The sequence below is a fragment of the Gopherus evgoodei genome, chromosome 6, assembly GCF_007399415.2.
Source record: "Gopherus evgoodei ecotype Sinaloan lineage chromosome 6, rGopEvg1_v1.p, whole genome shotgun sequence".
In the NCBI taxonomy this organism is placed as follows: domain Eukaryota; kingdom Metazoa; phylum Chordata; order Testudines; family Testudinidae; genus Gopherus; species Gopherus evgoodei.
Genome location: NC_044327.1, coordinates 54,862,576 through 54,879,569, shown reverse-complemented (window position 1 = coordinate 54,879,569; position 16,994 = coordinate 54,862,576). Strand labels below are relative to the sequence as shown.

General features: G+C 40.4%; 1 protein-coding gene across 1 annotated transcript in view; it reads left to right on the top strand.

Moving 5' to 3' along the window:
* Nucleotides 1-16,994, top strand: part of ADAMTS19 (ADAM metallopeptidase with thrombospondin type 1 motif 19) — a 271,247-nt gene that overhangs the window by 106,497 nt on the left and 147,756 nt on the right. The window contains 1 exon segment of the mRNA XM_030567704.1: nt 1,781-1,816. Within this exon segment, the coding sequence (XP_030423564.1) occupies nt 1,781-1,816 (36 nt within the window).

Here is a 16,994-nt window from a genome sequence, read left to right as displayed (position 1 = left end):
ACGAGAAATATTTGTCCAACCCTTTTAATGAGCTTTAGTGCCTTTTAGCTGATGCTGAGAACCAGTGATACCTTGTAAAGGTTCTCAAAACTGGGTTTATGCTGAGATGCAGAAGGTTTATTTTTCCCAGGGCCGCCCGTGGGGGCGAGGAGCAAGTGGGACAATTTACACCGCGCCCTGCAGGGGCCCCCATGATGAGAATATAGTATTGTATAGTATTGCATTTTTTTTATGGAAGGGGCCCCCGAAATTGCTTTGCCCCAAGCCTCCTGAGTCTTCTGGGCGGCCCTCAGATTATGCTTCATTTTAACAATTTTATTCTCTTAAAAAGGCACAAATACCATCATTAATTTAATGCTTTTGATATTGATAAAACATATTGCTTTGGTTTGTAATCTTAAGCATTACTGATATTTTTTTCTTAAACGGGAAAATAAGAGAATTAGAGTTTGGTAAAGCTGGCTCCACTGACTAGAAGTACATTTCAAGAGATCAGAGAATTGTGAAACAACCAAGAGTTATGATCTATGTAGTTTAAATGTGAGGTACAGTAACTCCTCACTCAACATTGTAGTTATGTTCCTGAAAAATGTGACTTTAAACAAAATGATGTTAAGCTAATCCAATTTTCCCATAAGAATTAATGTAAATGGTGGGGTTAGCTTCCAGGGAATTTTTTTTCACCAGACAAAAAACTGTATATTGTGTAGATACACACACAGTATAAGTTTTAAACAAACAGTTTAATACTGTTCACAGCTATGATGATTGTGAAGCTTGATGTGAGGTGGTGAATTAGAGGGTGAATAGGGAGAGATATTTCCCAGGGAGTGCCTTGCTGCTAAATGATGACACTAGCACTGCAGCTGAGGCCCTCAGGGGTTAACACGTTGTTGATGTAGCCTCTCTCACAAGGCACATGAACATGAGGGAAGGAGACAGCATAGCAGTCAGAGACAGATACACATCTTGTGTGTGGGGGAGAGAGAGAGAGATGCACACTGCCCCTAAGTAAGATACCCACTCTTAAGTGCATTGTCTTTTTAAGTGGATCAGGAAGTTGAGACAGCGGCTGCTGCCCCAAGCTCTCTCTGTCTCTCTCAGTCTATGTCCCCTCCCTGTTCTATATGGAGAAGGGGTAAAGGGTGTGCAGGAGTGGGGGGAGGGGGTCACCCTGACATTAGTCGCCCCCTGCACAGCAAGCGGGAGTTTCTGGGAGCAGCTCCAAGGCAGAGGGCAGGAGCAGCACATGGCAGTGGGTGGAGGGACAGCTGAACAGCCAGCTATTGATAGCCTGCTGGGCGACTACAACACAGGGAACTTAGGGGAGTGGGGAGCTGATGGGGGGCTGCCAGTCCATCCTGGTTCCAAGCACCCACCAGCTGGCTGCAATGTGCTGCTCTTCCTGCAAGCAGTGGACAAAGCAGGCGGCTGCCAAACGACGTTAGAAGGGACCATTGCACATTTTTAAACGAGCATGTTCCCTAATTGATTAGCAATGTAACAATGAAACAACATTAACTGGGACGACTTTAAGTGAGGAGTTACTGTACATTTTTGTCACCTGATTAACCCTAAATCTTTTCTGTGGATAAACTAATATTAAAGTGTTCTCGTTAATCCCAGCATTTTCTTCACTATGCTCCTTTTTGAGATAATGGAGCCTTATAGTTATTCACTGAGCCATACAAAATATGTGCAAATGGGTCACACAATCATTACTGATCTAACAGTATGGCTTGCTTAAAATTTTTCTTTTTTCCCCCTCGCCCAATTCTAGGAAGGATTTCTGCGTACATAAAGATGAACCATGTGAATACTGTTGGTAAGTAATAATGTAAAACATATATATATTCTTATAAAGTCAGTATTGTGTAAATGTGTAATGTTGAGTGAATGCATCAACATTTGCGGATGAATATTTATGACTACTTTAATATAAAAACTGTTTAAAATTGCTATGATAAACAGTCTGGATTTGTGTCTGTCATTAACAAAACAATATAACAAAGTGGAAAAAACTTTGACTTCTAATCTTTTCATTTGTAACAGATTCTTCGAACCATTTTTCTTACTCCCTTGGGAAGTTTAACACCTACATATGGTGTTTCCAGTAAATTGAATTAAGAACATTAAACTAAAAATGGATGTTATAGTTATTTTAAATGTAGCAGGTTTCTTTTTTCAGAGTAGATATTATAAAAAAGATTATGCCTTAGATACAACATGTCCGATTAGTGTAGCTTTTAGAAGCACACAAGAATATGTTCAATAGTGTGTAAGACTTTTTTGCACCGTTCAAATTAAAAATGGACACTTATTGCACTACATGTACCCTTATGTGGTACTTGCTATATTCACTATGCCTATAATGGGGCATACTCAAATTTAATAAATGTAACTACTTTAGGGGTCAGATATCCAGTTTAATGGCACCTGCTGTAAACAGTTTCCTCACCATGTTAGAGACTGAGTCAACCCCAGAAGACAATATACTCCTATCCAAGCATATAGTGTTCAGTGTCCTGACCAAGGTCAGATTGTAAAGTAGAACTTGAACTCAGGTGACTCTTTTCCCACACCAGTGAGACACCCATTTTGATCACCAGTTTGACAGAAGTCTCAACTGTGTACCAAGTACACATTTACTGCAGTAGCTGATGGCACTGTCCATGCTAGTAGGACAGCTCTTCAGTACTAGCTCTGGTAGGAGAACTGAGATGTGCCATGTTGGACATCAAGGTTACATAATGAGACCTAGTTAGGTGGGCAAAGATTCATTACTGTCAGTGGAGTGATATCATTTTGCCCCAGGTCAGAATTTGGCTCCTAGCACCCATAATGACAGTTCAAGTGTAGTCACAATTGTTCAGTTTACAGATAGATTCAACAAAATTAAGACAGCACAGGTGGCTGTTTAACCACTTTGAATTTACAGAAAAGAAAAGTTTTGTAGGGTGTGACTTTGCCCTATAAGGTACAGGATTAAAGAGTAGTAGGAACATTTTGCCTGATTCACAGCAGTAGCATTTAAAGATGTTCCTTATGACTTAGATTGTTTGTCATTGACTCTAGCGTTGTTCCTTACTGAGTTTTCATCCCAAAGATATGCGTCTATGTGGTAGAGCTGGATGGGGCACTTCAGGATTGTAGTGTCTATCTTAGTGGTCAGGGACTGATAGTGCTCTCTGTTTCTTCCACTTGTTGGCCACTTAGGTTGGATAAGGCTTTTTTTTGTATAAGTACGTTTTTTGGAAGTTGGCAAGAGTTGATTCACGGTGCTTGTTTCTTCTTGCCTTGTGATGGGGGAACAGTTATTTTCATCTGAAGGAAAAAGTTATCTGACCAGGAAGCTCTTACATTTCTTATATCTACATCAGGTTGAGGATACTTTGTCCCAGAGTACAGGCTAGTAGGTCTGGTTCTGGAGACTACCCATAGCAAATCTTACATGGAGGGTTCAGATGGGAAGCTTAATGCTGTTGCATCTGAGGCATAGTTTTCATGGATATTGAAATCTCTCACTATGATGAGTCTTCTGAATTTAATGATCATTTTGCCTGCATTTCTGTCAGGTCAGTTGGAAATCTTTTGGTATCTGGAGATCTGTAAATTAATAAGATGCTTGAAATAGTCTTGTGCCTGGATTTCACATATAAAGAAGATGTGCTCAAAGCATTTTTTCTTTCAATTAAGCTTTACCTTCTATTTTGTTTCAGATTTGTTGTCTCTGGGCCTGAGTCCTGTGGTCTATACAGGTAGGTCAGCAAACCAGATGAGCTAGTACTGGACCTGCAGGGTCAATAAACCAAATTCTTGATGCAAACCAAGTGAGGCGATTAATTGGTGATAAATACATGGAAAGTTTAAAGTTTGTTGTCTGTTGATGTAGAGTTGATCTATATAAAGATCTTTCTTATTGGTACTGTAGGAGGTGACTGACTGTACCCAGACGGACATTGGCTGATGTTTCTGATGTTTATATCGTCTCTTTAATTTGTATTGATGGGGGGTGGTCCTGCCTGATTGGCAGTACTGGTAGAACTAGTAATGTGCTGATACCTAGAGTGGCAAGAATGCTCAGCTTTCCAGGGGCTGAGGTAGCATATTGTGAAGTGATGGTGACATAGTTTTGCTTTAGAATATTTCAAATGGAATCCTGAGAGATTGGTAATCTTAGTGCTATAGGGAGAGAAACAAGGAGCCATTGAGTAGTCCTTTGTCCAGTTGTAAACAATAGTGCCATTGTGGAGGACTGGTGAGGATACAGGCAGAAAGAATGAAGCTTTGGAGACTGTTTTATTGCTGTTTAGCTCATGGGCAGTGCTCTTTTGATTCATTTCTGGGGGTTGGGGCTACATGGAGTATCACAGCCTCAATTTCAGAATCTGAAAATCAGTAGGGAGGTGAGGTCACAGTTTACTGAATATGTTCCTCAGCTATTTCTGGGGCTGCTGCACTCCTGCCTGGGAAAAAGAGGGGAGTTTAAAAAAATGGAAGCTGTTATCCTCAAGGTACAGAAGACAGGGTGGTCCGTCTCCTGTTGTTCCAACTGTTGTCATGTGCCAAATGAATTCTTAGTTCCCAAAGAAGTGGCTCAGATATGAAGTTTCCTTGTGATCTGACTATTATTCGTTTTTATAAAACAAGTCTATTATTTCCCCCAGGCAGAGTATAGAGTACTGTGGGGCATAGCATATAGTTAGGACAGATTTCTTTCTAGCTAAAATCAGTGTTAATCTGTTAATTAGCCTTTGGAATGGTGCTGAAGACTAATTATAACTTTTTGCCCTTTTCTTGGAGGTTGGGACTATGCTTCTACAGTGTACGACATCTCTGCCTGACTAGGAGCAAGATCGTTACATAAGTGTTTGAGGATTATAGAGCTAGATGTAACTCTTGGGGCAGGAGGACACCCTTAAGTGCATGAGTGTCTTAATTTAACATCTTTGATTTTGCTTTTACTAGGTTCTGTAAACCACAAAGCTGATTTTAGGTTTAGATTAGATGGTGAGCAAAAGTTCGATAGAAGGTAAGCAAGAGAAGTTTGATCTTACAATAAATCTTCACATAACATGTTTGCAGGCAAAAAAAGACGGTACATTCCAGGAATGCTTAATATGTTATAAATTACAGCATTTGCCAAAGGAAGTCAATGAAAAATGCTAATATAATATCAGCTGAACAATTCCCAGCTGTCCAAAAATTACAAAAAATATAGACACATCAAAATACACATTATTATCTTGTGTGGCAAGGAGAGTGATAAGGCAGCTCACTGTGAAACATTAATGTAACCATCCGTGTCATTCACCTTACATTCTTACAGGTTGTGTTTTTCATCATGATACCCAATAACAAAATGGAGAACATGAGAAAGGAACCTTGAAGGAGGACTATTAAACAATAGGTTGTATTAACTGATGGGTATTGTCATGTCAGACTCTAATTCTTCCAGTGAGTGGGCTCTAGACAGATAATTGTTGGATTTAGTATTTATTCATTAAATGCCATCACTGCTCAAAATGTTATTTTAGGTTTGACATGAGTACATATTTACCTAGGTGAATAAATGCCAGTATTGAGTTATATAATCTAGATTTGAATGTATTTGTATGGCAAGGAAACCAAAGTTTTAAGAGCCCCCCTATCTTGTTTTGCACAAGATTCTATGTTGAATACTGCTTCTTAAAGTATTTTATTCATTGTGTCTTAGAAATATGGGATTTTTTACGGTTTTTGTGTGATAATTTACAATTTAAAGCTCTGTTTACGAATCCCCCTCCCCAAAAAAGTGCGTATGCAAAATTTATTGTCCGTCCTTGAAATATGTAATTATGCTTTAGATTCAGGAACAACTGGTCCACGTTTGTGGTATGGGTGCTCTGAATGTAACACAAATCTCCAGGTGAAAATGTATATATGCATGGGGAGAAAATTCAGTATAGATAGAGACATCATTTTAAGAGATTTGTGAATCTTGGAATCTGAGATTTTAGTAAAAAAAGAGGCAGAAGGAAGGAAGCAGTTTGTATTCTGTTGGACACTTGGCAGTCAACCAAACCCCCTGCTTTTATTCTATAGTTTTGAAAAGTGAACTAAATGGTAATGTTTTGAAGGCTATGAAGGCTACTAAATTTCCTGAAATATTTCGCATTTTAGAATATAGATTTTTTTTTATCTTCTGATTTTCAATTTTTTTTATGAAGGATTGCACTAAAGCTGTAAGAGCCTGGAAAATTTTGCTGTAGCTAGTAGTCTTTGAGCCATGTTTTGATCATACATTGTGCAAATTCATAGCAATTCCAGTTCTCTCCTTCTTGACTGAATTCACTTTCGTATAAAACAATAGGGCTAGATCCTTGCATGCTGTAAAACAACATAGATCCATTACTTGTGTGTTGATTTCAGTGTTGCCAACTTTCATGATTTTATCGTGAGTCTTGCAATATTTGATATCTTTCCTAAAGTCACAGCTGCTGGAATCAAGAGATTGTATGAGAAACTGATCTTTTAAAAAAAATGTTTCTATCCCTTATGGTTGCAGAGGAAAGCTCAGAAACCTGATCCAAGTGTATCCTAAAGGCTCAGGAACAAGAAGGCAAATAAAAAGAATCAAACATTTATTATTTAAATCAAATCTCATTATTTTAAGGACAATTCATGATTTGGGGGCAAAAGTATGCAAACTGAAAAACTACTTGCTACTACTGACAGGTGCTATGGAAAACAGGAGGGAGGCAGAGAGAGAACCGTTTTGTTTTTTTCCTAGTTCTTGTCTGTTCTGGTAAGGGTTATTTGTAACAGTAGGTTCAAAATTTTCAGATGGAAGTAATTTTTCGAGTTGTTTGTGTCCCTTTTAAAACAATATTACCAACTTGTTCTTCTACCAGCTGAAAACTGAATCTACCCCTTGTCCATAGAGGAGCAGTGGAGAGAGTGGTTCCTTCCCCTTCCTGGCCAGGCTGTTCCTTGCTCTAGGTTGGCCCTATGAAGGGCCATTTGTCTACTTCCCCTGTCTTGTCCTATTCTTCACTGGTCTTGCTGAAGGGCATGTGTGTGGGAAAATTCCTTCCTCTTTGTTACTCAGGTCTTCCTACCAGTCCCAGGGTCTCTCTCATTCTCCTGGGCTCCCTGAAGAGAGAGAGTAGGGAAACAGGGACACCTCTCAAGTCCATAGAGGAGCTTTGGTTAGGGGGCACATCTCCCTTTTGGCAGTCCACCATTTCTTCTCTTTCCCTGTCCCAAAGAGGCTGTTATTGAGTTGTGTAGCAGGATGAGCTTTTGAAGATTTCTTTTTCGGTCCACTTCTTGTAGATGTCTGTTCCTGCAAAAATACATTGTACAACTGATTCTTCATTTAAAAAGAATTGTCACAACAAAATTACACTCATCAATATTCATAGGGAAAATACATTTATGAACATTAATTGGATGAAAAAATAATATATGAAAACAACTATAGTATAGCTAGAAATTACACTGACTAATAATGTTGCTAAATCAAATAGTCTGTCTTAGATTTTGGAATTATCTAGAGGGGAGCTAATTTTCAACTCGTACATCTGGATTTTTTGTTAGACGGATCTAAATGAAGTTAAAATCATCAAACAAAGCTCCTAAAGTGGTAATTTAAAATTATTGTAACTTATACACAGATCTAATTAACAAATCTAGTTGCTATTTTCAGGTATCTAAAAGGGTGTCATCAGGAGGAGGGAGAAAACTTGTTCACCTTAGCCTCCAGTGATAGAACAAGAAGCAATGGGCTTAAACTGCAGCAAGGGAGATTTAGGTTGGACATTAGGAAAAAGTTCCTAACTGTCAGGGTAGTTAGACACTGGAATAGATTGCCTAGGGAAGTTGTGGAATCTCCATCTCTGGAGATATTTAAGAGTAGGTTAGATAAATGTCTATTAGGAATGATCTAGACATATTTGGTCCTGCCATGAGGGCAGGGGACTGGACTCGATGACCTCTCGAGGTCCCTTCCAGTCCTAGAGTCTATGAGTCTATGAGTCTATTTCTAAGGAAAAATATTCTGTACTCAAAAAGTAAGTCCTGTAAATTTGGAGGAAACCACTGGTTCAGGGGAACTGCAGGGGTGATTGTGCACATGTAGATACAGTACCATTTGCAGGTTGTTTTATGAATGCATTCTTCCTTTTATAGTAAATTATCAGTTGCATTCCCTGGAGGCAATATTTCTTCTATGTCTGCACTGAAGATTGAACTTTTCAAACATTAGTTTCTTATGCACCTGAATCTCATTATTGTACTATGGACTGTGTTGCCCGATTTTTCAGGTTACATTGCCTCTGATACCACCTCAGAAGTCCACAAGTGTACAACACATGTGCTACATAAAATCTTGCATTTGCAGTCACTGTTTCTAGAAGATTGATGGCAGCTAGAAAAATGTCCTTGTGACACTGATTGCATGTAAAGTGGAAAACAAAAGCTAGTATTTCCAGTTTTAGTTTACCTCAAATCTTTTTTGCTTGTTTTGCAGACTATTTAACTGAAGTGTGATCAGAAAAGGATCAACCGCTTTTCTTGTATCTATAGACTGGGCTCCAGTTTATCCATTATGTTGAAATGGAGTATTTTATAGGTGAATTTTGCTTGAGATAGATTGAACTTGGTCATTTCAGAAATAAGGTATCTTTGCAGCAGATGGAGATACTTTTTATTAGCTTGAAGTCAACACAGGATCGCGCCAGTGTTTTTGGCGCCCTAGCGCACGGCCATGTCGCCATCCCGCCGACAGTCCCCGCGGCTCTGGTGGACCTGCCACAGCTGTTCCTGCAGAGGGTCCGATGGTCCCCGCTCTGGTGGAGCTGCTGCAGGCATGTCTGTGGGAGGTCCACCGAGCCGCGGGACCAGCGGACCGTCCGCAGGAATGCCTGCGGCAGGTCTACTGAAGCCATGGGACCAAACGGACCCTCCACAGGCAAGGCCTGCGGCAGGTCCACCGAAGCCACCTGCCGCCCCCCCAGCAAAATGCTGCCCCCCCAATAATCCTGGCTCCCTAGGCATTGCCTAGGTCGCCTAAATTGAAGCACCAGCCCTGAGTCAACATAGTTATGTAGCACTATAGAAAAAAGCTTAGAAAACCGATACCATTTGCTTGTAATTTCCCAGCCCCATTTGAATTTACCAAGTAATAAGAAGTCTCAGAATGGCAAATGAAGCTTTCCTGATTCTTTAAGAATGACAGTTTCCCCAATTATTTATGGATCTCATAGGAGTGTATGTGCAGAGTTCTTCTGAAGAGCAGGTAATTAAATAGAAGTTCCTGCCAAACAATATTTCATTGCTGTGCAAATTTAGTCTTTCAAAGTTTTATATCTTAGATGACATTGTAAAAGTGCACATTTTACAGGTATCCCAATACTTGTTTTGGGTTCAAAGTCCTAATATATTCTTTTCATTTGTTAAAGCACCAACAGAGAAACCATCGTTGCCCAAAAGCTATATCTTTAAAAATGTTTCCTACTAAAATGTTTATTTGAAAATACCATAACATCTAAGTAGCCCAGGAATTATGACTTTAAAGACATTATGAAATATAAGACTCTCTTTTGTGTGCTATATCAGGAATTTAGTCTAAATTACTGTATTACTTTAACTTGGTTATAGCTGAGTGTTGTACAGCAGTAAGGTAACAGTAGAAAATTCAAAAGGCAATCAAGTCCCCACAAGATACAAATGACAACTGGTAGTTAAACAACCAACTACAAAAATAAACTGCATGAAACAAACTAAAATGGAAAAAAAAAAGAGTTCTGTCTCATCCAACAAGGTGCCATTGATGGATTTTTCTGTATCCTAAGGGGAAGAGCTGGGTCAAAGTTGTAGACCCTTAGGGTATTCTACACAGCAGTTAGACACCTACAGCTGGCCTGTGCAGCTGGCTCAGGCTAAGGTGTTGCTTAATTGCAGTGTAGGTATTCAGGCTCGGGCTGCAGCCTAAGCTATTGGACCCTCTCACCTCACAGAGTCTTAGAGCCCCAACTTCCAACCCAAGCCCAAACATCTACACTGCCATTAAATAGCCCCTTGCCTGAGCCCCACCAGCCCAAGTCAGCTGGCATGGGCCAGCACGGGTTTTAAATTGCAGTGTAGACATACCCTTAGTACAGAACACCTAGCCTTCTGTTCTCTTGTCTGTGTTTCATGGGACGTCATCAGGTCCAGCCCCTGCCTACCAAGAGTTGACAGAAATAAATTGTCAGGCAGATCTTCATGGTCCAACAAAAAGTTAATTCTTGATATCACTGCTCTACAGCCAAAATGCTTCTGAAATAAATGTTGTCCACTTTACTAATTCTGGGTCACTGAGAACGAAAATGATGCTTAAATTGTTGATTGGCTCTAGTTTTCAAGATATGCTATTGGGTCAGTATATACGACCCTTGACTTGGGAATGGCGGAGAATAAGTGAGTTATAAAGGGAAGGGATCTCAATTTAAACCAGAAATGACTAAAATACATCTTGACTGGATCTAGGAATAAATCTATGACTGGGTTTGGACAGTACTTGCTTTTAGGCAAAACAATGAATGATGCAATCTGAAGCTGGTATTGCGTCATACATGGTGTGAATTGCATCATGTTATTCCTAGAAGTCATGGATGATGCAATCATAATGAAGCTTACATCACTCTGCTGAACAAATTGCCCTATATCAGTTCTAGAAATCATACAGTGTCGTGCTCTCTTATTTGTCAGTGTTTGATTTTGCAAAGGGACACATTTCTGTTTAGTCAAAGTGAGCAGATTCCTCATACTGTGTGAACAGTGCAGATAACTTGTGCTATGTTTGTGGTGAAGTGACTTTTGCATCACAAAAGCGCAGTATAACTACTATGGTTAAGAAAGCCTATCACCTTGATTTTGGCTGCAAAACTGGAGATCAGGACAAGAGGTGGGCCCCACACAAATGCTGCAACACTTGTTCAACAAATCTTCACCAGTGGTTAAACAGGAAAAGGAAATCTATGCCTTTTGCAGTGCCAATGATTTGGAGAGAGCCAACAGATCATACCAGCAATTGTTACTTCTGCATGGTGCCTCCAGTTGAGAAAGAAAGGTGTGTCAAAGAAGAAAAAGTGGACTGTGCATTATCCAAACTTTCCATCAGCTATACGCCCAGTACCCCACGGAGAAGGACTGCCGGTTCCTGATGCACCAGAAACATTCTCACTTGAGTCAGACGAGGAAGAGGAAGAGGATGAAACTTCTGGTCCTGAACCATCAGTGTCACAGGACCCACATTTTCTCCCATCCTCCTCCTCTGAACCACACCTCATAACACAAGGTGAACTGAATGACCTTGTCAGGGATTTGGAACTACCCAAGAGTAAGGCAGAGCTGTTGGGCTCCAGACTACAGCAGTGGAATCTCCTGACAGGTGATGTTAGGGTTTCCATGTTCCGTTACCGTCAAAAGGATCTTGTCCCATTCTTCTTCATGAAGGTGATCTTATAGCCTGCAACAACATCGATGGTGTGATGGCAACCCTCAACATTGTTCATGATCCAAATGAGTGGAGACTGTTCATTGATTCATCGAAGACGAGTCTTAAAGCTGTTTTGCTGCATAATGGCAATGTTTTGCCATCAATTCTAGTTGGTCATGCAGTCCATATGAAGGAAATCTATGACAACATGAAACAACTTTTGAGGAGCATAAACTATGACCAACATCAGTGGCAGCTTTGTGGCGATTTGAGGTTGTTGCTCTCTTGCTTTGTCTGTAGACTGGATACACAAAGTACTTGCTGTTTTTCTCTGTGGATGGGATAGTCGTGCAAGAGATTCCCACTACATCAAGAAAGATTGGCCACTCCGACAGTCATTGGAGCCTGAGAGGAAAAAGTGTTCAGCATCCACCACTTGTTGAATCAAGGAAGATTTTGTTACCACCCTTACACATCAAGCTGGGTCTGATGAAGAACTTTGTCAAGGCCATTGACAAAACACAAGCAGCTTTCAAGTACCTCCGTGGAAAATTTCCAAGGTTAAGTGAAGCTAAGATAAAGGAAGGTGTCTTTTGTTGGTCCTCTGATTCGTGAACTTCTTCGAGATGATGCATTTGACCATACACTGTGTGGCAAGGAAAAGATGGCATGGAAAGCCTACCAGTTAGTGGCAATAAATTTTCTCTGAAACAACAAGGCAGACAACTACAGGTTGTTGGTGGAAAACCTCCTCAAGGCATACAAAAGCCTTGGTTGTAACATGTCACTAAAGATACATTTTTTGCACTCTCCTCTAGATTTTTTTCCACCGAACTGCGGAGCAGTGAGCGATGAGCATGGTGAGCGATTTCACCAGGACATTGCAACAATGGAGAAACGCTATCAGGGCAAATGGAGCCCATCAATGCTTGCAGTCTATTGCTGGACAGTGACAAGAGATGCTCTATTTAATGAATACAAGAGACAAGCCAAGAAGCGCCGAGTAGACACTGAATAGGACTAAACTATGTACATAATAGTTTTTTGCCTTTTGTTTCATAATAAATTTTATTTATATAACCCTTTTGCTGATTTTTAAAGTGTTTACATAAACAGGACAGGTCAAATATTATCATGTAAAGCAACCATAAACACATGAAAAGACCTAGGTTTACAATTTATGATTAAAACTCTACTATCTACACAATATACATAGACATAAAATGTAAAAACTTAAATATCTTAGAAACGGTAGCCAATCAGTTGTTTTAATTATTATATTTGAATTCAGCACATCAAAATACATAATAAATATCACATTTTATCTCTGAAGCAGACGACTTCTCAAAAATTGTAAACCAGTGTATTCTAAAAGTAAACCCTAGTGGCTGCTTACCAGATAACAATCAGCCAGTGAAGCTTTGTAAGAACACAAGCATTAGCACATACATAAATTTAAATAAAAAATCCTCACACAATATTTCCTATGGGGAAAGGAAGGGAACAAAAAAGGAGAGGAAGAACCATGTGTCACATACTAGTTACACTGCCTAATAGGCTACTAGAAAATGCTCAAGTGCCACAGTGGTGGACACAGTATAAGAACCTAAACAGAACAGATGTACTGAAATTGGTGTACAATGGACTATTGGGAGTGTGCTTTCATACTGTGCTGTAAATCATACCAAAGAGTTAGGTTACAGTATGTTGGGCCATGTTCTGGTCTCTGTTGCTCCAGTGTTTCACCTTAGTATTCTGAATTGTACTAGTGTAACACAGACCAGATTCTCTCTCTCTCTCTCTCTCTCTCTCTCTCTCTCTCTCTCTCTCACTTGCAGATGACACTAAACTGGGAGGAGTGGTAGATACGCTGGAGGGTAGGGATACGATACAGAGAGACCTAGACAAATTAGAGGACTGGGCCAAAAGAAATCTGATGAGGTTCAACAAGGACAAGTGCAGAGTCCTTCACTTGAGATAGAAGAAGTCCCTGCACTGCTACAGACTAGGGATCGAATGGCTAGGCAGCAGTTCTGTAGAAAAGGACCTGGGGGTTACAGTGGACAAGAAGCTGGATACAAGTTGACAGCGTGCCCTTGTTGCCAAGAAGACTAGTGGCATTTTGTGCTGTATAAGTAGGGATATTGCCAGCAGATCGAGGGATGTGATCATTCCTCTCTATTCGACATTGGTGAGGCCTCATCTGGAGCAGTGTGTCTAGTTTGGGGCCCCACACTACAAGAAGGATGTGGAAAAATTGGAAAGAGTCCAGTGGAGGGCAACAAAAATGATTAGGGGGTTGGAGCACATGACTTCTGAAGAGAGGCTGAGAGAACTGGGATTATTTAGTCTGCAGAAGAGAAGAATGGGGGAGGAGGGATTTGATAGCTGCTTTCAACTACCTGAAAGGGAGTTCCAAAGAGGATGGATCTAGACTGTTTACAGTGGTACCAGATGACAGAACAAGGAGTAATAGTCTCAAGTTGCAATGGGGGAGGTTTAGGTTGAATATTAGGATATTAAGAAATCTTTTACACTAGGAGGGTCGTGAAGCACTGGAATGGGTGGTGGTGGAATCTCCTTCCTTAGAGGTTTTAAGGTCAGGTTTGACAGAGCCCTGGCTGGGATGACTTAGTTGGGGATTGGTCCTGCTTTCATCAGGAGGTTGGACTAGATGACCTCCGGAGGTCCCTTCCAACCCTCATATTCTATAATTTTATGAATGTATTTTGGAGCCATTAGCTAATTTTGTAGTTGAGGTTTATCTTACTTTTTACTATAAAACTAGTTTTGATCATGATCCACGCATCTTTTTTTTAAAAATAAAAGTCCTTTCTGTCTGAATTTTTTTGAGGGGGAGCATATTGCCATTGGAGATTTTTTTCTGAAAATTCAGGTTGGTCAACACATTTCAGAAATATGAACATCTGAAAAAGTTTATCTTTAGGAAAAGTCTTATCTTCTTAAAATTTATTTGGAAGAAAATACAGAAATGGTTTGGTCTATTCATATAAATTTGTTTTAATCATCTGTCCTAGAGTGTGGCAAAGTACCTGTTTCTCCTCTGCTGGCTTAGTCCCTTTTTCCCTGGAGACACAGGCTTGGGCAGAGTAAAGTCCTTCCTGGTCCCGCAGGGTCTGGCTGACCCTTTTCTCAGTCAGTCCCTTGCTCTGTTTTTCTCCCCTTCTGGGAAGAGCACAAGTCTTCCTGGCTGGAAGAATTCAGAGTCTTGCTGCACCTACTCACTGGCAGCTTCTCTGCTTCTCTCACTCCCCCCCTGCCTCCCTGCGAGGGAGGGTTTAAAAAGGTCTCCAGCAATTTGGGCCAGCTGAACCTAATTAGTTCCCTGGCAACCCCTGTTCCAGCTGAACCTTATTCCTCCATGGCTATCTCCCCTCAATGAATAGCCCCTCTGGGACTAATTATTATCCCTCCTTTGGTAGCTATTTGTCCTGGGTTTGCCACAAGAGCTAGAGCCTCTAACATTTTTGTAAAGGGCTGCAAGGTTTAATTTATTTACAACCGATTTTAGAACTTCTTAAAAGTCTACAGCCTCTATCTGGAGTTCATAAAATTGGCAATGCTCATCTTGAAAAATTTGAAGTCCACATGTATGGTTTTGGTGGAATTTTGGCATAGGTCTAGAAGATGGGACCCCAAAATAGGTTAATTAACAGAGCTGTCATCTAGGATGTATTCCTAGATTTTGAGTAAATACTTCTGCATAGCCGGGATGCCAGATACCCTTTAGCAATTATAGTATAAAACAAGAAAATTCCTAGACAACAGTAATTAAGATAGGATTAAGGATGTAACGGTATATGAGTTACTTAAAAAAAAAAAGCTTTTGTAATGCTGCATCTTTAAAAAGAAGTCTAACTGTTTATGGTTCCACACACCTTGACTCTGACTTTGTAACAATATTGATTATCTCTCCACCAGCAACCCTTTACAGCCAGCTCTCATAATAGTACCATCAGACCACTTCTACATTTCCAGGGTGGATGACACTCCTCTACGTATACAGAACTACAGACCACAATGCCACGTATCATACCATCACATATGTACCATCAACACCCAAACAAAACCTCCGTTTCAACGGCCTATATGTTTGCATTCAGTACCACCTATATCATGTTTCTTATTCTCAGATATATTACAATTCTAATGTTTCTGAGGCCATTCTATCTCATTTGAAGCCCTGAGTCAGCAAGTATGTAACACTGTCATAAACAGATAGCTAAGGGTTAATGTCTCTTTCACCTGAAACACCTGACCAGAGAACCAATCAGGAAACCGGATTTTTTCAACCTTGGGTGGAGGGAAGTGTGTCTCTGAGTCTTTTGTCTGTCTGCCTGTTTCCTCTGAGCTTTGGAGAAGTAGTTCTATTTTCTAGTCTTCTGTTTCTAAGTGTAAGGACAAAGAGATCAGATAGTAAGTTCTATGGTTTCTTTTCTTTGGTATTTGCATGAATATAAGTGCTGGAAATGCTTTGATTTGTATTCTTTTGAATAAGGCTGTTTATTCAATATTCTTTTAAGCAATTGACCCTGTGTTGTATCATCTTAATACAGAGAGAACATTTGTATTTTTTCTTTCTTTTTTTATATAAAGTTTTCTTTTGTGTGCTGCCTCTTGGGCTGCCTGTTCTCTTTGGAAGGCTGCCAGTTTGAGGCTTTCTTCCTTTTCTTTCATCTCCATCTGTCGCCTGTGTTCAGCGTCTTTGATTGTTCTTCGGCGTCAATCTTTGCCTTAGAAGTCATGGTTCCTGTTTTCTTGTGTTGGGGTGCCCTCCGGTGTTTATTTTCTGAACTGCAGGCTCTCTGTGCCCTCCTGAAGTCCTGCCTAGCAACAGTGCTTTTTTCCTTTTCTCTCTAGCTAATGTTCAATGAAGGGAAACCAGAAAAACCACTTTATTTGCATGCATATAGAGTGCTGGTATGACTCTCAATGGGAGTGCTATTGTGTGACAATAGACTGTCAATAGTCTGCTAATGGCTTCTTGCTTACTATGCACGCCACAAACTGCTAGAGAGAACAGAGAAAAAAAAAATTCTCTCTGGTTCCCTTTTAAAACCAAACTGTTTCTCTCTGCTAAAAAGCCCTTAGCAGAGAAAAGAAAAATATAATATTCCTACTGGCTTCTGGATTCTGTCTATATCCCACCGCTGCCACCATATCATAACCTTATTCCCAGATTCTGGACCTTAGCGTCCAAAATTTGGGGGTTAGCATGAAAACCTCCAAGCTTAGTTACCAGCTTGGACCTGGTACTGCTGCCACCACCCAAAAAATTAGAGTGTTTTGGGGCACTCTGGTCCCCCTGAAAAACCTTCCCTGGGGACCACAAGACCCAAATCCCTTGAGTCTCACAACAAAGGGAAATAATCCTGATTCCCTTCCCCCCTCCAGGTGCTCCTGGAGAGATACACAGACACAAGCTCTGTGAAACTACGCAGAGTGAGTCCCCCTCTCCGTTCCCAATCCTGGAACAAAGCACTTTCCTCTTCACCCAGAGGAAATGCAA